The sequence below is a fragment of the Puntigrus tetrazona genome, chromosome 19 (genome assembly GCF_018831695.1).
Source record: "Puntigrus tetrazona isolate hp1 chromosome 19, ASM1883169v1, whole genome shotgun sequence".
Classification (NCBI taxonomy): Eukaryota; Metazoa; Chordata; class Actinopteri; order Cypriniformes; family Cyprinidae; genus Puntigrus; species Puntigrus tetrazona.
In genome coordinates this window covers 10,936,072-10,958,942 of record NC_056717.1, presented here as the reverse complement: position 1 = coordinate 10,958,942, position 22,871 = coordinate 10,936,072, and the positions used below count along the sequence as shown (strand labels likewise).

General features: G+C 38.2%; 1 protein-coding gene across 1 annotated transcript in view; it reads left to right on the top strand.

Annotated features, from left to right (window-relative positions):
* Positions 1–22,871, top strand: part of csmd2 (CUB and Sushi multiple domains 2) — a 241,845-nt gene that overhangs the window by 159,339 nt on the left and 59,635 nt on the right. The window contains 9 exon segments of the mRNA XM_043218014.1: positions 9,838–10,040; positions 11,717–11,818; positions 11,821–11,907; positions 13,444–13,582; positions 13,774–13,961; positions 16,588–16,782; positions 17,112–17,228; positions 18,484–18,597; positions 22,342–22,437. Of these exon segments, the coding sequence (XP_043073949.1) occupies positions 9,838–10,040; positions 11,717–11,818; positions 11,821–11,907; positions 13,444–13,582; positions 13,774–13,961; positions 16,588–16,782; positions 17,112–17,228; positions 18,484–18,597; positions 22,342–22,437 (1,241 nt within the window).

Genomic DNA, 22,871 nt, shown 5'->3' with positions numbered 1-22,871 from the left:
TCCACATCTGAGATGCCTTTGTTTGGCAAAGGTGATAATTACTTTCAGCAGCCACTTCACACACGCACACACACACGCAGAGACAGATATACTGCCTAGCCCCAAATGTTCTCATCCACGTGGGATTAGACATCGGTTAAGCCCGCTGTTCCAGAGCCGGTTTGGAACATTCGAGTTGCAGCTCAAAGGATCGCACTGTCACGCTAAAGGCTCATCTGCAGTCACGAAAGAAATCTGAAGAATTAACGGAAGCTGGGGTCCCTCTTCCCTCCTTCTCCATTCTGCTGCTTTATCCACCTTTTTTTCTCTTCCTTCAAAACCTAGTCATACACTATCTCTGCTATCTTCCTACTTCTGTCCCATCTCGACAAAGTTTGCACAAAGGTTTTTTTGTTTGTTCGTTTTTGTTTTTTTTAGCTTGACTTGTGTTATTTTGCTTCCATAATCGTGTCTATTTATTCCCCCGGTCTACTCTTTATTTTATTTTATTAGGGCTTGAGCTTATTGGCTCCACCCAACAGGAAGTCAGCTATTCAGGGCTGTTTAAAAAGTGCATACTTTGGAATTTGATATATTGACTACTGTACCGTAGCCACCAAACTCGGTCAAACATGAGCTCACGACACTGGGGATGCTAAATTGCGAACAGTTTGTCTGTGGTGGAGCGATGAATTTATGACAAGAAATGAGAAACAGGACTTGTCTAATAACATCAACATACATTATCTGATTTTGATCAAATTTCATGGGTTTGTTCGCTGTATGATGCCGATTGCATAAATGTGATCATTAGTCAGTCATAGCACTAACAACTGGCAGCAGGAAGTGTCGTTTTCAAAATGCTTTTAATTCAGCATCTCGTTTTTACTCAATTTGCTTCAAACTTCATCGGAATAATGTAAAAACACGGCAATAAAAAACTGCCAAAAGGGATAATGATAACGTAAAAACTGTTGCCATGGCAACATGTTAAATTTCAACATTTGTTTCCTGCATTTTGACGCAAATAACATCTTTACAATTAAAAAAAAAATCAGCACAAATATCAATATTAATCATACTTACACACTAGTAAAAGCTCATAAATGGGCACTCTATAGCACAACCTTTTGTCAAAACTTCTAGTTTACACTGATTAGCTATTTTTGTCTGAATGTGGATTTCAGGGAACAAACAAGCTCTGAAATTTTGAATACTAAAGATTCCAAGCAATACTCACCAAACTTTGTCGACATGTTTGAAATATATTGAAGAACTTAAATTGTGAATGGCTTTTGGATAGTTTAAACTATGTTTCAATGCATTTTTATTTTGTTTTAAGTGAGACTTGATTGAGACATAATTTTACGTAAAAATCTTTAAAGTGCATTATCCAGACCTTTCAAAAATTTTACTTACAGAACACAAGTCATTCTGATGAAGTACGGATAGTTTCTGTAAGTTAACAAACTTCTATGAATGACACAAAATTTTAAAAGGCATCAGGCATCATTACTAACATCAAAATTAATAATTTCACGTTAATGCACAGTACATAACGAGGGATGAGAACCAAAAGGGGCGTAAGTGATATTTTTGGTGAAATTGAGATATTTATATCAAAAGAAAGGTCCTAATGAGCTTTTTCTACTGTAATCCGTGAGTGTACAAATTTGTATAATAACAAATTGAAATAAGCAAACAAAGTCAGAACAAACTATGATGAAATTTTTGTTTTGGCTCTCCTGTAAAGTTGATGAAATGTCACTTACGCCTGGTTCTCACCCCTCGATAAACTATTATTACGATGTCAACCTGCTTACATTTTCATGCTTTTATTTTTATGAAGTAATTTGTAATTTAATAACAAAAAATTATATATTTAAAAATTATATATATACATCCTAAAAAAGGAAACTGTATTGTTTATTTATTTTAACTAACACACTTTTCACTGAGACTTGCAGGTTCTGCTGTCTCAGTTGTGCCACTAGTGGTCTTTTTTTATTTTTTTATTTAGAGTAAATATTCCTCTCACTATGACAATAATGCAAAATAAGAAAATGGATATCACAGTGGTAAAATTGTTGCCTTAGTGGGTTGTTTTGCTTTTAATCCATGTAATAGTTGCCTGGCTAACAATAGTCTTGGGAGATGAGAGGTACAAAACTCTTCAGAATAAAAAGATGTCTTGGCGTGCGGGATGCTTATCATATTTAAGGACAGGGTTGCAGTAACACCATATGATTCACAACTTCCAACACAACAACAAAACCAGCATAAATCATACAGAACAGCTTTTTTTTAGCATTATTTATTCATGCTGCGGTGCATGCTGGGAACAATAGTCCTGCCTCAAGCACCACAGACATCACTATGTGATTCTTTAGGAGCTTGATCAGCAAGATCGACCAGCTTGACCAACCAAAATGCTAATGAACATCTATATGTCGTTCCACTTGCATAAACCGGCCTGGACAAGCATGAAAGTCTGTTTTGGGAGAACAGAAACTGTACAGATCTGATCAGTTGCTTTTTTATCAGCTGGTTTGCACAGACGCTGGGGAGAGAAAGACCCCCGAAGAGACTAGAGTTGATCAATCAATTAATGAGTCTAATTTTTAATGGGCTGTGAAATTGTGCCGTCTCCCTTGCAGTGTCTCCTTGGTCATTACTCTCAATATACAAACTGTCAAAGTTTGAAACTCACAATTTTTCTAAAAGGTTAATGTACCCCAAAATCCAATACGCTGCTAAATGGAGGAAATGTGCTCACGCACACCTAGAATAATCTGATGATAAACACCCGGATGGTTCTCCTGCAGGCATCCTCCTGGGAGCACTTTGCAGTGGGAATGGCTGACAGCAAATGAAGGGAGGAGACTGTGGATTGTGGGTAAAAAGAAAAAAAAAAAAGTGCTGTGCACTTGTTTTTAGGGTGGCCAGGACCTCACATCTGCTGAATCAGACTGAGAACTGCTTCTTACATTTATCCAATCTGCCTACACAGCAGATAAAGATAACTAATCATTAATGCATCAGCCAGTTCCACCCACTATATTCTACTCTAAATGGTGTTTTTTCTCCATCTTTTCAAGTTATGTATTACTTAGTCTATATTTAGCTCCCCCCCAGACTTTGAAGTAAATGTAGACTATGAGTTTTGCTTTAACAAGTTATAGCATAGCTATACTGTTCATCAGCAGTTGTTAACTAGTTAAGCTAGATGTCAAACACAACAGAAAGTTCAACGTTTAGGTATGTTTTCCTGATTTTAAAACTAGTTTTGAAACTCATGTGGAGTTGTGATATTGTAGCCTTGACTTGGCGACTTTTTGAAACCACATAAAGTGGTCTTTGTCTTGAGTTTCAAACTTTGTTTTTATTTGGACCAACATGTATGATGAATCGTGTTCTTTGTGATTCTGTTTATTAAACTGAACAGTCTGGTTCTTACACAAACGGGTCATGGTCTGGGCCCGAATCTGGCAATCAACTTATCTAGTCTGTTCAGCAGTGAAATTGCATTTTCACCCTTTCTTTTATATTAAAAAATATATTATTTTTTTTCCCCACAAAACTCATCCTCTCCCTAAATCAAATAGCTTCCTTTCATATGGCAGTCTTACCCGTTTGGTATAATGGAGATGTCCTGCACAGATATGTCCATAAAGGTGCCCTTGAGCTGCTAGATGTTCTATACTGTGCTGCCATGAGAGATGAGAACCATCATTACAATGATTGCAAGGCAGCGCTGTATTGATATTCTGGCGTCATTCTGTTTTCTTCTTCAGAATCTCCTTTTGACTTACAGTAATCTAACCGCAAGCCATGACATTGTGAAAGAGTGCAACAGTTGGGTTCTGGGGGGTAAAAATCATATTCGTTTACTCCGTTGGGGAATTGATTTTTTAATGAGACGGACCTGCTGTGAGGTAATCAGTGGTATATGCTTTTGTTAAAGCCATTACCGTGCATTGTTTAACATCCCCCCACCCCCTTTCCCAGGTGGAATAACTGCATTACCTCAAAAAATTTGGAAAATTGGGCAAAAAAAGAAATCAATTAAGTGTATGCCGTTCAGTCTTGCTATGCTCTTCATTATTTATATACATATGTAAGGCAATACTTTTATGTATGTTTCATTTTTAATTTGACTTTTCATTATGATTATTTCCCTCAAAATCATTGTTTTTAATTTAATTTAATTTTCATTTATTTTGTTTTCATTCATTCCCCAAGTCAACGTTATGATTCACCACCTAACAGGCGGTTATTTGCTTCATGATTTTGTTTGCATCCACTTTAATACAGAATTGTGACATGCTTCTTTTTTTATTGCTCCGTGCATAACCTTCTGTACAAAAGCAAAAGCACTGATATTTTCCCCAGCAAATGCAAATGCGTAGTCCTCCTTAGACAAGATATCTTTGTACGCTAGATTTACACATTCTCTAAACCATATGTCCACACATTATTTACTAAAACGCTGCATTATTCACTTGATTTCTCCTCTAGATGCACCAGATCCTTCACTGGCTGCTTAATATTCAAAAAGTGACTCAAATGAGTTTCGAGAAACTGTCATTTTTCATTCAGCTTTCAAGGACTCTCATCTTGGATATTTTCACAAACACCTGCAAATGCGTCTCACAGTCTTAAGAATTGGTAGATATTCATCTCAGGCACGGATTACCGTCTTATTTATGTTAATGTTGTTGTTTTTTGTGTCTTGTATATTTTTCAAATGCCCCTTACATTTATTTATCTCCTTTTATCTTCCCATTCTCTTTCTCTGCCGTCCATGTAGATTTTGTTCTTTAATGACTTGTCTGGTTAAATGAATAAACAAATAAATGAATCCACAGACATGAACCGACAAACTGCACGTCTTTTCCTGTCTGCCAAGTCATTGCAGCAGGAACACGGGCGAGACTCCCGGGGTAGCGGTGCTGTTTGGTATTCATATGACACAGCTCTCCTCTCCATTTGCCTGTCTTTCTCTCCTTCTCGCTTTCGTTGGCACTTCCTCTGACATCTGATTGAACCACTTTGTTTCTTAAAGATGCATGCAACACTTTGTTTACCTTTCATAGCTGGCTTCGAAATGGGGGCTTTAGTTTATTTTGGAAGGACGAGAGTCTTGGCTCAATCTTCCGCTTGTTTTTGAGTAAGCAGATGCTTTCGGAAGAGAACAGAGTGAGTAAATCAGGCTGCGGATGACCTGTGTTGAGATGAAAGGTATTTTTCCATTTCTTTAGATGCAGTTGACCTCTACATTTTGCGTGGTTTGAGGGGAACAAATCAAACCTCATGGGGTTTAGTCTTTCATCTCCCTCCACCTTCCCCTTTGTATTGAACATGCAAATCTGACAGACTGTAACCACCCACTCTCCTGCCAACGCTCCCCACAACCCTACCAACCGCCATCCCATCAGCGAGGATTACATGAAAGAGTTGTAGAGCGGTAGAGAGAGAAACAGGAAGGGATAGACGAAAGAGTAGAAAACGTGTTTCAATAAATAAAAAATGAACATGAGGATTAGTTAACGTGGCGGTGTATGGATTAGCTGTAACAGTACGATGTTTCTTTCAGCCAAGACACTCGTTCTGCTCTCAGTGCTAGTGCCTCACCTTTTCCTCAAAGGCCTGGAACTGAGGCTAATTAGCAAAGCATCACAGTCAATGCTGGGTTAAAGGAAACCCCTTATGTTAAGAAAAACTAGTTATAATTTGCCCGTGTATCACTAAGGGTTTTCAACTGGTCGAGGGAAGGTACTCCAGTATGCACATGCCTCATTATATTCTCACGCTCATGTCATTCCGAACTTATTACTTTCTTTGTTTCTGTGGAACAAAAAAAACCTAGCATAAGCGGTTTTCTTTTGTTTTACACTGACGAAAGAGTGTGAAGGTGAAAAGGTTTTTGTAAATGACTCCAGACTTTTGAACTTGTACGTGAATACATCTAGAAAGATCAACTTAGACCTGTATGAATTTTCATGCTGGCTCAGTCCAGTTTAGCCATAATAGCCTGAATCGACATGGAATGTATTCTATTCTGATTAAGAATTAATCAGAGGTGCAAAGTTCAGCTGTGCACTGATCTTGCATTCTTAGCTAAGCAATCAAAATCGACCATCAAAAATGTTACAGTCTGATTGCATGAGTCATGAAATGTTCCTTTATGTTTATCTAATGTTAAAACTAGTAAAATAGATAGCACTCACTAGTGCGCCTCACTGCTAGAACTGGGACATTTATATAGTGCTGTTGCACCATCTCAAGTGTGTCAGTATTTGTTTTTGTTTGGTGCAAATGCTTACTGAACCAAAAGACCTGCACAGAATGTTTTTGTTACCAATACTATTTATTAATATTTTGAGCGCATTTTTCTTTTTTACTTGTTAATTGTAAGTTTAGTATTGCTATGTGCTTGTGTTGTTTTGGTCATTCATTCATTCATAAGTACTTTGTTCTTGGTCTCATCTTATAGCGGATCTGCTGGAGTTTTGGATGAAATTCAGCTGGTTACACTGGGAGACCAGCTAAGACCTTTCTTCCCCATTCTGACCAGCATTTAAAACACAACATACTGTAGGCTGGTGACCTGGATCTACGTGTGACACCTGCTTTAAAATCTTCGGAGGCAAAAAGGAAGCTGGCTGACATTAAGGGAATAGATGCATCATTGTGTGCCTGCTTCCCTTGAGAAACCAGCCGCCACTTGCATAGATTAGCGCTTTATCATTAGCATGACACAGATCCGTCCTGTCGGCGGTGATGCGATGGATGATGGAGTCTGAGGGGGTTTCTGAAGTGCTCATTTCCTCACAGAAAGTGACAATATGTGTGTGGTAAAACTTTGCACTGCCAAATGGGTGGAGGGGGATGGAATAATTTGGTTCTTTATCAGATTCGTAATAGCACTCTGGCTGTAGGCTGATTAATCTCATTTAGAACTTCTGGATTGAATAATGTTTCTCTTCCTTTATCTGTCTGCCTCTCCCGCTGCCTTGTCCTGTCTTTCTCTCTCTCTTAAGCCCCATTCACACTGACTTCGATGTTATCGCTGGAGGTCGCCACAGCCCTATACTTGTTGGTCGCTAGTAGGCGCTCTTGAGGATTTCATTGTATTCTGATATAAAAAAAATGCAATGACAATAAATGCAACAAATCATGTAAAATATTAGCATAATTTCAGCAAGAGGCGAATAAATGTAATTTTTTTTCATTATATCTTAGGTATGTTATGTTATCTCTGACAGACAGCATGTTGAAGCTCTTTAAGTTACAAATTCTTTGACTTTTCTTCTTCATTATTGATGATTATTGATTTTGGCAATGAATGCAATGACAAATATGAGCCAAAATCTACTAAGGTGTAATCAAATGCAACATGTATACTTTTGCATTATCTATTAGATACATTGCGGTCTCTGACAGACAGCATGCTGAAGCTCTTTAGGGCACAATTGGTTCCTCTGAAAGCAGTGGCGTAGGCAATATTAAAATGGTATTAATAAATAAATGTTAATTTTTGACAGACAAAATGTTGCTTTCAGTTATCGCAATTTGTTTTTGGACTTTTTTGTTGTTCTTCCACAGAAGTAGTGGTTTTGTAATATCAAGTTTAATTGTTTTGAGCTTCTACTGTCTTCACTTCAATTGGTAGTCGCTACACGCATCACTCCTAATTTGCATGAAATGTAACTTTGCTCAAATTTTTCACACTGAAGGACACGGCCACGTTGTGTCACAGCTGAATCTTGCCAACATTGTCGGCTTCTATCGCCATGTCTCTCTCCGTGTGAACAGGATTTACCCTTAGATGCAGGGGCTTTCCTTATTGTATACACAGCTATAAATAACCGTTGATCTCTTTCATTTCACACTGTGTGGAGAGTGAAATACCTGAAGTTCACACAGTTTGATGTATATTGTGCGTCTATGTGCATTTTTCATTCTGAATAGATGGATTTGGCAAATTCGAAAACCCACACAATATGAAATTGAAACTGGGATTTAGAAATACTTCCTACTCACTTCTTCATAGGGGGAGAAACACAACACACACACACACACAGAGCTGGAAACCAAGCTCTGCTAATTTACTTGCGTGAATTACAGTAAGCCAAAGCGGTTTGCTTTTGGTGTGAATGCGCTGTCATGGCAACAATTCAGTGGAAATACTACACACGTATGACCTACAACACCCTATTGAATTTATTTTCATCCCCACAGCAGCCGTTTGTAAATGGGAGGAGTGCATATTCAATAAAACCCATTTTGTCTTCAGTAACCAGACTGTCTGTTAGCTTTTAATGCAGATAGACATAACTGGAGTCACGGGGTGCATGTTTGTTTTCTTGAAATAAGTATTTAACTTGGCTTTTGAGACATCAATCCTTTGCATACCGCCCCTGAAATCATCCATGTGTAAAAGGCCGGTGAACCATGAGGGATGGGGTCAACTTTTACACATGATCTCTTTTCCTTGCTCATTTAGCAAAGAATGGCAGTAATTCATGGATCTGCTGTATACTCCACTCTTACGTTTTTTTTTTCTTTTTTAGAAAAATACCCCTTTTTTGATTCTGCATTAATGAAGCGTAGTCTGTGTTAATGAGCTTTTGTGTTTTTGTATGTGTGACAAAGTTCTCCACCGCCTCTTTGGTTAAGGGCTTTTACTTCAGTTTCTTAAAAGCAAGCTGACATAATTTACATAATTTCCTTTCAAATTGCTAACTGTTCATAATTTAACGTTTCCTAATCGTTCTAGTCACGCCACGACTGGTTTATATGAACTTATTTATTTTAGGTTTTGCTTAAAATGTCAGTTTTGTTCTGAGATTTTGTTTTAACTAGATACTTGTTTTTTTTACGATTTTGTGCTTTGTCTTCTTTAAAGCTTTTTTGTTAATGGTACAGATGCTACTCGTATGGGTGGATTTGTGTGTATATATATGAGAGAGAGAGAGAGAGAGAGAGAGAGAGAGAGAGAGAGAGAGAGAAAGAGAGATAAATAGATCAATTTTGAACTTTTTTTGTATAATCATGTCATTTGGATTTTTGTCTTTGGCTGTGCATTTTTCAAATTTTTGATTTTGGTACATTTCTCTTTAGTGAGTAATACAATTGTACAAGACAGTTCTTAAGAGGTGAGAGAAATATTTCTAATGTCGCTTTATTACCTGAACTGACAATGTAATAAGCCAGACTGTACTATTTTTGTAGAGGCAGCCTGTTATAATTATTTATAAGGAAGACGTAGTTATGTATTCAGTACCATTAGTAAAGTAATCTGGTTCTAGCATTTAGGTTGCAGAAAACAAGCACATTTCTCTCAGATCGGAAGTGGCCTTTCCCATTTATGACATCATTTTGAAAGTTCTTATTTATTTTTTTCTTGAAGGTTAATGACTTACTGTAAATGCTGCATGTTTCACCTTATAGCTGCAAAAGAGATTCATTGATATTCTTCTTTAATATTTAATATCTGCAAACAGATTTTTGCAGGTGTCATTCAAGCAATTTTCACTTTTTGTTTTTTACTTTTTTTTCTTTTATCTTCTCTGTCTCTGTCTTTAAGATCCTTCTAATATCAAGAACTATCCAAGTGTTAATTTCCTGTCTCACAACTCTGAATTGACCATATATCTCTTAGAACAAATTATTATTATAACTAGTGAAATCCTGTGAAAATGTAAATTACCTCTCGTTTCCCTTGGTGCCATACTGAAGATATGATTGCTTTTTTTCTCCTTTCTTTCCTCCTTTCCGACTTACCTTCTTTAATCTAAGCACCGTAACTGAGTAATACCATGTAATACCACGTTTGCTTGTGTAACTCCACAGGTTGCATTTCCTGGTCTTCCACACAGAAGAGGTACATGATGTTTTGCGGATTTGGGATGGTCCTCAGGATGGAGGTGTTCTCCTGCGAGAGCTGAGCGGCTCTTCCCTTCCTCCAGACCTCCACAGCACCTTCAACTCCGTCAGTCTGCAGTTTACAACCGACTTCTTCACCAGCAAGCAGGGTTTTGCTCTGCAGTTCTCGGGTATGTGTTTAACCCAGATGTGTTATGTTGTGACATGTATGTGTTCTAAGGTAACACTTTAGAATAGGTTTCCCTCAATAAATTCTTCATTTGCTGCTTGCTTATAGTTAGTAAGGTAGTTGTTAAGTTTAGTTAATGAATGGGATTAGGACTGAAAAAGGCATTAATATGTGCTTAATTAGCACTAATAAATGAGTAATATTCTAGTAATATGCATGCCAATAAACAACTAACAGGTGTAACTGTAAAATAGTGTTACCTGTTCTAGTATGTGCGCAATTGGTTGGACAGTTTTAGGAGTCAGTTGTAGCCAATCATTTGAGTGGATTATTCCATAACATGACTTGAGGCAAGTCGCATTATATTTTTGCTTCGTATTTAGAAATATATTCAGTAAATGTGATTCCATGTTTTACTAAATACAACAGAAATTACCTCCGTAAGCGAGCATGTTGTTTTTGGGGGAAAATTTTATTTGCTTCTTGCTGTTTTCGTTCAGCATCATCCTGAAACTCATAGAATTTCTGATAAATAAATAAAAAAAAGCAAACAAACAAAAAAGTGGGAGACAGTGCTTGAGCTCCAGAATGACAACTGAAAAGCGCCATCTTTGAGCTTCTCCTAAAGCCTCCGACAGCACCCACCATGCAGCACCGCCTTACAGATGCAACTTCTCCACTGACAATAAATGAAACCCGTTAAGCCAAGGTTTATGTGCTTCTGTCTGCTGTCAGGCTGTAACCAGGGTAACCATCCCCACCCACCTCCATCAGCCAACATGCCAACCACAGTGTCCTGATTTCTTACGTGATACCTTGGAGACTCAAAAAAGACATTAAAGATTTTACATAACAAGTAAAAAGAAATAATATGCCATTACGCATCAATGCCATGTTATTTCTGTTCCAAAGCCTCACATTTTACTTTTAAAACAGCCCATCTGCAGGGTTCGTACAATGTGCTTAAAGTGCTTTGAGTATGAGAATTTGACTTTTTCAAATTTAAGTGCTGGAAAACCCTTGAAAACAGATCAGTATATATGAAAGTAGTATTCATTTTTGTTTTCCCATAAAAATATTTTCTTTCAAAATTAACAATGCAGTGCATCTGGGTACTGGCTGTTTCTCAAAAAGAAGACTGAATCCTCCGGAGGTCGCGTTTGTAGGCTGCGTACGTCATAAATAAGATCCTATTTTAGATTATTACATGGCTTTGTGGAATACTCAATTCTGATTGGTCAGTCATCACATTTCAAGGTTTGTTATTCCCAGATAACAACACAGGCTCATCTGTCTGCTCATAGTCTGTGCTGTTGTGCTGGGAACATTTTTCTTTGTGGAAACTTTTGGTTGGCTAATAAAATATAAAACTCAATGCAGTGTTACAAGTACATTCATTTAATTCATTATGTCATAATGGTACTGGAATTACCATTAATGGAATTATTGATTTACTTATTTGAATATTTTGACATTCTTACTTTCTGTAAATACAATTATAAATTGATCAGCCTTGTCCTTTCAGCAGAAGTACCAGAAAGAATTTTGGTGGCCTTTAGATATGACAATAGGAGGCCTTTGAGTCAAAAGAGTTGAGAGACTATGTTCTGCAATGTTTAGACAGTGGGGTCCATTGATTAAGTTACTGTTGCTGACTGGATGTTTTTCTTTCTGCAGTTTCAACTGCTACTTCCTGTAATGATCCTGGCATTCCAACAAATGGCACCCGCATAGGAGATAGCAGAGAGCCAGGGGATTATGTGCTGTTCCAGTGCGATCCCGGTACCTCCTACAGGGGGCGACCAAAATCACCTGTACCGAGATCAACAACCGTTTCTTCTGGCAGCCTGATCCGCCCACCTGTTCTGGTAAGAGTGTGCCAAATTAAGAAATATAAACGCTTCCGTCCTCAACCAACACTTCCACAGTCATCCCATCTTTACCCTTTATTTTTAACATAAGAGCAAGCATTTTTATCTTGAATGTGCATGGCGTCTGATGTCAGACGCTTCCGGTTATTTTTGCCGTACAAAATGAGTCTGTTTTTAAATAATTAATGTAATAATACATAGTTTTGTTGCACCATTAGTTTCACCATATACTGAACTCTTATTTCTCTAGTAATTTACTGGTGGCCAAATTAATCACTAGACCTTCACAGGAAATAGCTTACTTCCTGAAAAATAAGGTTATGCATTAAAAAAATACATAAAAGTTTCTTTTGTAATGTATATTGACAGAGTTGTGGTTTGGCTAATGGCTAAAAATGCTAATACAATGTTTTGACATCAAAAGCGCAAAAAACCCTGGAAAACTCATGTAAACATGCATTTTGCAATGAGGAATTTTGTATGCAAATACACTCAGTGGTTATGGAAAAAGTTTCACACTAAGAAGTCTTTCATGGAACTACATTCAAATACACTTGAGGTTATTCACATCATTTTAAAATGATTTTGTTCAAGGCCTAGTTCACAGATTTAGTTTGCACCCAGTTTATATGTAACCCAGGTAAAATGCATTTTAAAATCCTACACAGGAAGTATAAGAACGTAAGTGCATCTGACCACGTTACTGACATATTGAGGGGGATCATTTATTGTGATGATATGAATCAGGTGCCCATGTACAACAAAGCTGTCATTTTTATTATCATTATTAATATTTCTGCTGGCCTTGGTCAGCTGTTTACCATCTATTCTTTTGCAGCAGCTACATTATGAAGATTTAATTTGATTTATTGAATAATGTTTGTGGACATTAGGGGCAGCTGTATTTGGTTTTCTTTTGTGAATTAAAGCCACTTTGTTGATAGCCAGTCTAAATAAGTTGCCTTGTTCAGTTAAACTCAATATGAGTTTGCATTAATGTTTACGTGAACCACGGGTAAAACCCTGGAGATGTTTTCCTATTCCAGGTGAAAACCTGCTACTGCTGAGTTGAGCACATGACTTCATTAAATTAATAATCTTTTGACTATATAATTACAGAGTTGCTAATGATTATAACAGGAGGTGTTAATCTCAATGAAGCAAAATTACAGTTGTGTTCTTAAAAAGGAGGGCGTTTGCAATTTGTTTTTTGCAATTTTTTTTGGTGAATAATAATATTTGAGAGACCCATGACTTTTTCCCAGTTAAGATTTACTTTTCATACCCTAATAAAATGTATATTTTATAACTCTTTAATACTGCATTGATATATAAGCTTTTTTCACTCATTTTAGCGCTTGTTTTATCTTATTTTACATCATTTGAAGTCATCTCAAAGCCTTACAAAGCCAAAGGTTTCTGAGACCCCATGTTTTTAGAGAACCACTCCTCACTCTTCTAAAGTTGTAACTTTAGCAGCCCACATTTTAAAAGTGCAATACCTCAGTTTCTGTTGTTTCTTTTGTATTGCAGCTCCGTGTGGAGGGAATCTGACTGGTCCCAGTGGACTGATCCTGTCCCCTGAATACCCAGAGCCCTATCCTCATGGCAGAGAATGTGACTGGACAGTATCAGTAACGCCGGACCACATCATATCACTCACTTTTAATCAGTAAGATTCTTTTTAAGATTAAAGTACCCAATTTTCATGTAGTTACCTTACCATATTGTACCATTTAGTGTTATACAATTTTCCATCCAGTATTTATCGTTTTATATTCCAGTCAATGAAAATGATTTTCAATAGTATTAGCTTGTTAAGAGTAGCAATGGTCATATCATATGTTTACTTCCTCCTACTAGCTTTAGTCTAGAGCCGAGCTACGACTTCCTGCACATCTACGATGGGCCCGATTCTCTCAGCTCTCTGCTGGGCAGCTTTTACGGCACGGACGTCCCTGAGCGCATTGAGAGCAGCTCCAACACGCTCTTCCTGGCCTTCCGAAGTGACGCCTCACTCAGCAGCAATGGATTTGTCCTACAATACACTGGTATGTCCCCTTGTGGAGAGAGAAATACGTTACATCCTTTACCATTTTGCAGGCACCTTTTATTGCCTGTATTGCATGAGAATTTGGTCAAACGCGTAGTATCAGAATGACCTTAATTTTTCATTCGTCTTTGTTCTTTGCCTTTTGGTATTTTGTCTCTGTAGTGTGCCGAACTGCAACAGCGCTTTGACTGTTGCCTTGATCACCCCCCCCCTGCTCGTACCGCTTTCGTGTAGCGTATAATTATCGACCCATAGCACTTCTCGCAGTCATCTAGAGAAGAATTATGAAAATGAAAAGCTAGAATGCACTCACCAAAGCTGGCATTTGATCAATGTTTTGCTGTCACACTAAAGGCTCAGCATAAATGAGAACAAATGCGAGTTTGCTGTCTCCGTACGCGCCCTGCTGACCTCACTTTGTCTGATGACACTTTGGCTTATTTGTTTTTTCACGAAATGACAGACTTCTCAGTCCAGACAAACCAGGATCCAAAATCAGTACTCGCCAAGAGTCAGAGACAGGTAAAAATCTGACTGAGCCAAGACACAAAAAAAAAAACAGATAGCAACAAATATGGCAAGGCACTGAAATTAAAGATTTTTGCAGACTGAGTAAGTACAGTTTCAAAACTATAGTTACTGTTGCTGTTTTTTTACACTTTTCATCAGTGAACTTAAAGTGAACCACAATAGACCTTTCCCTACTGATGGCCATCACTGGCAAGCAGCGGTCAGAGGGAGAAAGAGAGAGAGACCATGCTCTTTACATCACCCTCTGTTGGGCTTGGTGAATGAGGAACAGTATTCTCTCAATCTGGTGTAGCAGATGGACACAGTGTGTGGCACTTCAAAAGCTCCAGTTCCAGACCCCGGTCTCCTCACAATGAATTAGTATAAACTAATAATGTGGAAGCAAATCATAAATGCACGAAAAGTGTGTTTGTTTCAGCTTAACCCTGACAGAAGTGTTAGCTTAGTCTGTCTGGCACAGGTTCACGTTGGTTCATCTGCGTGTGCCGCTGCTGTTGGAGCGAGCTTCAGGTGCTGTCAACCTCTTTACAGACCAATCAGCTTCTCACAGACTCCCAACCGCGTCTGATTGGCCTCCGAGGTGCAATATGTGGGCCAAGGCTCTGCACGCTTGACCGACAGTTAAATAAACACCACACACACATACACACTCCGTTGCTCGTCCGAAGTGTTCCCTGCCAGCTCAAACATTTGTCATGTCCAAATGCACAAACACACACACACTCTCTCGCTCTCATACACAGCCACATCAGTGGACACCTGAGCTAGACCTTAAGGCTGGCTGTGGTCCACTCTTAATTACTGCCCGTCCCGCACTCGTCTTGTTAGAGCGCTGAGGAGCCAGGTGTAGGAAGATGAACAGAGTTATGGACCGTCTGGAACGCCGGCCACATCGAACAGATTGCCGCCTGTTTCTACGTGCTATTGGGCCATGAAGGGCACGGGCATCAGCACAAGCGTTGCAGTATAACTGTGTTTGGAAGCGATATCTCAACAGGAACTGCATGCAACTCATTTTTTGCTGTGCGATGCAGATGTGTAGTAAGAATGATTGATTTCTAATTTTGGTCAAAGGATGCGGTGAGCACCGTACACATGTCCTGCTGGGTGATGGACTGTTTTGTGTAGTCAGCAGACCCGATCTAGCCCAGTGTCACTTTTAATATGTCCTGGGTCGACCGTTCATGCTCCACGGGGCATGTAGGTTGCTGTAGCATATTCCTGGATTGTGAATTGGCGAAAGCATCTGCGTGCGCTCATTTGAAGTATCTTTGAAGTGCACTTATTCACACAAAGAGCCTGTTCTGTCTTTATTCTTCTATTTTTAGCTCATGGGAGTCTCAGTTGTTATCCTTTTTTAAAAACATTTCAACATATCCTCTTCAGTACTGGCCTTTCATAGTATACATCTGTTGGTTCTTCGCAATCTACGCAAACAGGGTTCGTAATTATATGTGGTAAATTGTTAAAATATAGCAGAATGTGAAACTGTATCGTTTTTTTTTTTGATGTTATTACTATTTATTACTACTTTTTGAAAGTTTTACACCGGTAAGATGTTATGTGTGTGTGTGTGTCTGTGTGTGTGTGTGTGTGTGTGTGTGTTTGTGTGTGTGCTATAAATGTTATATATAGCACACGCTTTTGCCATACCACAATGCATAAAACTAAAGATAGTTTCATATTATTTTTACTATATTTTTGTTCAAGTGCTGAAAACTACTTAAAAGAATATAAATATCATCAACCCTAATTTTCTTCTAATGTGACAACTTAGTGTGATTGATGCTTGCATAATCATACATGAAAAGACAAATATGCCATTAAAAGCTTTTACAGATGTTTTATTGAGTATAAAATTTGCATGTCTTAGATTTGAAACATGTTGTACTGTAGTTCCTAATAAAATCACAGAGCAGTTGGCAAAGAACTCTACATTATTTACTCGACAAAGGCAATTTTTTACTCACATTATGTTATATGTGTGTATATAAAGGTCCCTTTGTTCTGTATTATCAGTCTCACCCGAATAACCATAAATCATTTCAATCTTTATCCCTCTCACTATACTTTGTGTTTCTTTTCCTCAACAGAAAATCCCAGAGAGTCATGCTTTGAGCCAGGGGTGGTGCGTAATGGCACTCGTGTTGGTACTGAGCTGAAGCTGGGGGCAACTGTTACCTATTACTGTGACAATGGCTATACGCTGGAGGGAGACGCCACTCTCACTTGCATCATGGGGGGAGACGGCAAGCCCGGCTGGAACAAACCCAAACCTGTTTGCATAGGTAAAACGTAACAGTTCAGCAAATACTCAAGCTTTTGTTCTGGAACCGTATGTGTTCTTACCTTGTCAAAGACCCAGTGTTTGTCACATCTGCTGCCGTTCCCTTGGAAATAAGCAAAGGCTCATCTTTGCAATGTAACCTTGAGGAATACTTTGAACACACTGCAATTTCACTTCGGCAAACACTGGGGACATCTAGCAGGGCAGTCCAGGAATCAGACAAGAAAAGTAATTTAAGATCAGCTGAATGAGGGAACGACAGAGAGGATATGGGGAGGACAGAAAATTAGTCTCTAATGCCTTCTTTCTTTGGCTGTCTCTCTCACTCAGCTCTGTGCGGTGGTCAGTATTCAGGGTTGGAGGGGGTGGTGCTCTCCCCTGGTTATCCTGGAAACTACAGCAGTGGGAGAACTTGCCTCTACTCGGTCATTGTGCCGAAAGACTATGGTAAGTAAACATGTGATTGTGCACACACACTTCCATAGCATTACAATCAAGAAGTCCTACATGCAGTGTAATGTGAAAGCAACAATGGAAAAGAGGAAATATCCATTCATGTGTTTAGAGGCCTTAAAGACATTATGCTTTGGTCAAATTATCTAACATATTTTTAAAAAATGCTGTATTTATGTTGCATGCAAAATTATCAGAATGCACAGCAACTTTGGAATGCATGTTAATGGAGGAAGATGGTTTTTGCGACCAGATTTTGTAGTCATCTACAAATAACATCATGCTAACCAATAAGCTCAGCCAATCCAATACACCATTTCAGCCATGAACACCAAATTTTGGTCAATATTTGGTCTGTTTCCTAGCCCCAACAATCCCAGAGCAATCTCATTGGTCCAGATCAAAATGCATTTTGGTTGGCTTTGATTTCTCACTCAGAGCTTGTTGTGTCATGATTTGCCAAAGTTGTTACAGTAAAATTAAAACCAATACAACATATGTAGCTGATGATATTCATACCAAGATAGTTCTCATATTTTGCAGTGCAGGTTGGCTTGACCAACCTTAAATATTCACTTTTTTAACACAAAAAACTACATTTATGTCTTAATTTATTGCTGGTTTAAATGTTGCTTAAATCTTAGTTTTTATGATTTTAGTGTTTCACCATTTGATTAGTTGGATTTACATGCCCCAAATAGCTGCCCGGAGGCACTGCAAACTGGCCGCTGAGTGAACTGCCTTTCTTTGACCCGAATTGCCTTTCTTTCAGGGGTATAGAGCCTCTAGCTACAGACAACTTCTGGATATTCCCTCATATAACCCCAGAAGCTTCCACTTGACCCTTTCATTTGATCCATAAAACATGGAGGCCATTTGGCCAATTAGGGGTTCCTACAAAGTCTGAATTAGCAGATGCGAGCCTATCTGTATTTCTCCAGGTCAAGCCAAACGTTGTGGAAGCAGAGCTAATTAAGGCACAAATTTCCGTAGGCATGGCATAATGGCTTCGAACAGCTGCGGGATAGGGAGCTTCTCAAAGCGGGGTTTCTTTTTTATGGCTCTCGTTTGTAAATTTACTCTACTAAGCACCAGGTGTGTATAGAAAGGACAACAGGTGGTTCACAGGTGTGATTAGGTTTTGTCTTTTACTATTGAATTAACATTTGCAGAGTCATGGATTTAGTCGCATCTTTCATAGGGTTTATGTAATTAAGTCTGTTCGCTTTTTCTCTTTATCTCTCCGCAGTGGTGTTCAGCCAATTTGCATTCTTCCAGACTGCACTAAATGATGTTGTGGAGGTGTATGATGGTCCTACCCAGCATGCCCGTGTCCTGAGTTCCCTCTCTGGGGCCCACACAGGTCAGTAAACCTTTCTCGAACGGTATTAACTTGACTCTATCGGTCTATACTAGCATTAGGAGTTGAATGCTAAAGAGACTGCATTTAGACTCAAAGGTAAATAGAAGTCAATTAAGCAACTCGATTAGCAAGATGAGTTGCATCTAAAAATAAAAGAGACACAAGTCGGTGCGGTTCGCAGATACTAACATTTAAAGCTAAACTGTGCATTTTTGCATCACCAAATGGAACCTGTAAAAAGTCCTGCATAAAACAACTAGTACCACTTTCGACTGAGCCAGTATTGCTGTGTCATTTCTCTTTTTCCATCTAAATGTGATGCATGGACATATTTTACCATTGCTTTTGCATCTTGTGGATTTACAGTGTCTTGAGCTTGACCTGAAGTTTAAAAATGAAGTTAAAAGTTTAACTTAAAAAAAAATCTATTAACCATTCCCCCATTCCATCGGAATTTCAGTGGTGTTTCAATACAACAAAAATGTGTTCTGTGTGAAAGGCCCCTTACAGTGCTATCTGCTAGCAAAGGACAAGTTGAGGTTGACTAGTTTATCTTAATCTTTTTTTATATTTTCTCTTGCCTCTGTGTTTTTATAGGCTCCCACCACTGACATTGATTATTTAAGACTGTGTGAAGTTCAAAATATAGTCCAACCTTAAAAAATGTTTTTTTTTTAGATCCCTGCATTTTATTCACTACATTTTGTTGTGCTCTTGTATATATGCATTACATAAAAAGAATGTGTTGCTGCTTGTACTGCGTATGTCCCATTAAGAAACAAATCTGGAACAGTCTTATTCAAAGATTTAAAGGAATAAAACAACAACAAAAATGATGTTGTAATTTTCATCAACCTCATGTTTTACCAAACTAGTTTAACTTTTCTGTATATACATAAATATAAATATTTATAATATCTACCCACTTTCTTGTGCTATTTTATGATATTTTAAATTCAATTATGCAGTTTTGTACATACCTAATCTCTGAATATTAAGCTCTGAATTAAAAAAGACCCATTTTAGCATTAAATTGTTAAAGTTGCCTCAGTACTTGTGTACGGTCTCTAGAGTTCTTAATTATCAGAACACACAATGACGTACGTGAGATATAATGATGTACTCTAGAGAATAAAACGCAGAGTTTCACATAACAAGCTTGATGACTCATATAGTCTAACAAACAGATTTCAATGGGATCCAGTAAATAGGGCTCTCTTCCTTAAAACAGAAAAGAAAACAGAATCAAATAAGCAAAAACAGACTGGCTAAATAGATCTCCAGTGAGACGGCGAGGCTGAAAGCTTTTATTTAGTCATAATGGAGTTCCGATTAATACGGTCAGTTGAGGAGATTTCGACTCGAAGATTAACAGGGTTTTCTCGCTCACGCTCTCCGCTTCTGACATTCCCATGACAACACAGATGAGCTGTGTACATTTCTATTTTTTCTTCACCCTTCACACCAGTCAAACACTGGTGATTAGCATATGGCGTGAAACCCCTCGCTCAAGGAAGGTGAACCGCTCAGAGCGTATATACTATCTGAGATGTGCTTTTTAACTTCAGATGCCGGTGTGAAATCAGTGAAGTGTGCTGGGGGCTGCTGGAAATAATGCACACTTTGGAGCGTGAATAGAGAGCAGAGAATAGTCAAGATTGATACTGGGCCGCATAAAACTGCAGATTTTCTATTATCTTTTTTGTGCTGCGGAGAGAAAAGAAACAAGTGTTGCTGCTTGTCACAACTGTTATAAGCACAGTTTGTCAGTTTTGATGGATGTTTCTCAACTTTCTCAGAAAATCATGCATAGGGGATGAAAAATCTGCACAAGCAAACAGCAAGTTTCAAGTGAAGCCGTCCTCTGTGAATTAGCTGTTGGAAACTTATTTTAAACAACAGACAAGGATTCTGTTCTGTTATAGACAGAAAAAGCCCTCGTATGAAAGCGGTGCATTTATTTTTTCGGTGCATTTTAAAAAGTTACCACAGAAGTCTATTTTATTTCATAGTTATATCTTTTATTACTTTTGTTATTGAAGCGAAAACAGGTGTTTAAGCAGTTCGTGGCAACACTTTGAGGTTTAGGTTCTATTCTGTGTAGATTAAATACCATTTGATTGCAAATGTGTTCCTCATGTAGATCAAGTCCTAAATATATCCCTTCGCTATATATACATTTATGTTTATGCTAAGATATAATTTGATTGTAAAAGCAGCAATAATGTGCTGATAATATACAAATAATGTTTATATTTAATATTTTAAAATTAGATTAGGTTACATTTTACTTCAGTCTTCAGTGAAAAACAACAACAGCAACAGCATATATATATATATATATATATATATATATATATATATATATATATATATATATATATATATTTGTATTTTTAAATTATTTTTTATGTTACCTTTTGTCAATTTAATCTGCACACAAATATTGTATACATGATTGTTAAAAAAGCAAACAACCAAAACAAAACTTACTGACCCCAAACTTTCAAATGGTAATGAAGCCAAATGAGGAACAAAACAAAACATTATAAACACTGTAAACATTTGGGAACATAGGGCTTAAGCTTAACTGAATTTGTGAATCCATCACTCAGCTAATCCTTCGGTTTCTGTGGGATAGTCAGAACTAAACGAGAAAAATGGTAGGCCTAAGTCAAAAATAAAACACAAATTAACATACTTATTGATTAATAAGCACTATAAGCATTTAGGGCCTAACTGCATTTGTGAGATTTTTCTGCAAATCCCGCAAAGTCCTCTGTCTCCGTGTCACCGTTAAGGAATTCCGCCAACTCTAGAAATAGACAAACTGACTAGAATCATCAGCTTGGACTTCTGGAATCCTGACAGGATGGTGTCGGGCCACGTCAATCCAGTCCACAACATCCTTGAATATTGCATGACACATCCTCCCAAAGGTAAAGCCGCGGTCACCATCCGGGTTTTCCACCGTTGACATTGTGGTGTGGCGCAACACGGGCCTAACAGTTTAAGAACCGCACTGCAGAATAATGTGGCCATCGAAACAAACAGCAGGTGTGAATAAATCAGCGGTCAGGGTTTTCCCACACCTCTACCTTGACCAGATTATTACTGTAGCTGTCACTCTGCCGGCCGCCCACGGAGGCTTGTTCTAATAACATCCCAGCATGCCAAAGGCATGAACAGGAGCATTGGTCGATCCCAACATGAGCGAGAGTGTTGCGCGGTTTCATCTTCTTTGGCCACTGCACGAATTTGTCAACACCTAACCTGCTCTCTGCTAACCCCTGTGGATCTCGACTGTGCTCCAGGGAACTGTGGGTAGATTCAAAGCCTCAGCCTCCACATTGCGCAACAGAAAGCACATGCGCTAATAATGAGCGATGCACAGAGGCATGCATTTTGAGATTGGGATTATTAATTGACCTGGGCTTGGGTACGTGAAAGATCTGAAAATAAAAATTTCAAATCATTCCTAATATTGGACAAACAAAAAGCTACTTCTTGGATTTTATAAAGAGTTGTGAATTATTTAGTATTATTTATACAGTTTAGAGTGACCACCACATCACATCTACTCATGAAGTGTTTTCAGGGTCATATAAAGTCACCGTTCATTGCTAATCTTCACCTCTGCTGCTGCTCGCAAACAAATACGGCATATGTGAGAGGTCAATAACATCAAATGTCATTGGTTTTATAATGTCACCAAATGTCATGACACCTTGTTTGTACTTGCAGGTGAATCTTTGCCACTAGCCACCTCCAACCAGATCCTTATCCGCTTCTCTTCCAAGGGCCAGTCAAGCTCAAGAGGTTTTCACCTGGTCTACCAAGGTAAGTTGAAAGTTTTGTGTTCTCTTCCTGTATAACAAAAGTGGCTTTCATTTCTAACCATGCCTGTGTGCCATTTAGGGTGCTTTCACACTTGGTTCGATTGCCAGGTCTGAACCCGAGTTCAGTTGCTCCTACATTGACCCCGCTGGACTGCGTTCATATTATTTTTTCTGGGTCAGGACCACGGTTTGTTTGCGTCATTAAGCTAGCAGCTGTTAACCCCGTTGCTTAGTAACAGTGGCACAAGAGAAGGCGGCAAAATGCATAACATTACTCTCTGCACTTTTATATATTTACGTTTTTTGAGGAGTTGTTTTGTTAACAAAGCATAATGACACTTACTTCTGTACTTCTGTCTTACGAATGTGGTAAAGACGCAGAAATGAGACATGCAGCTATATATATATATATATATATATATATATATATATATA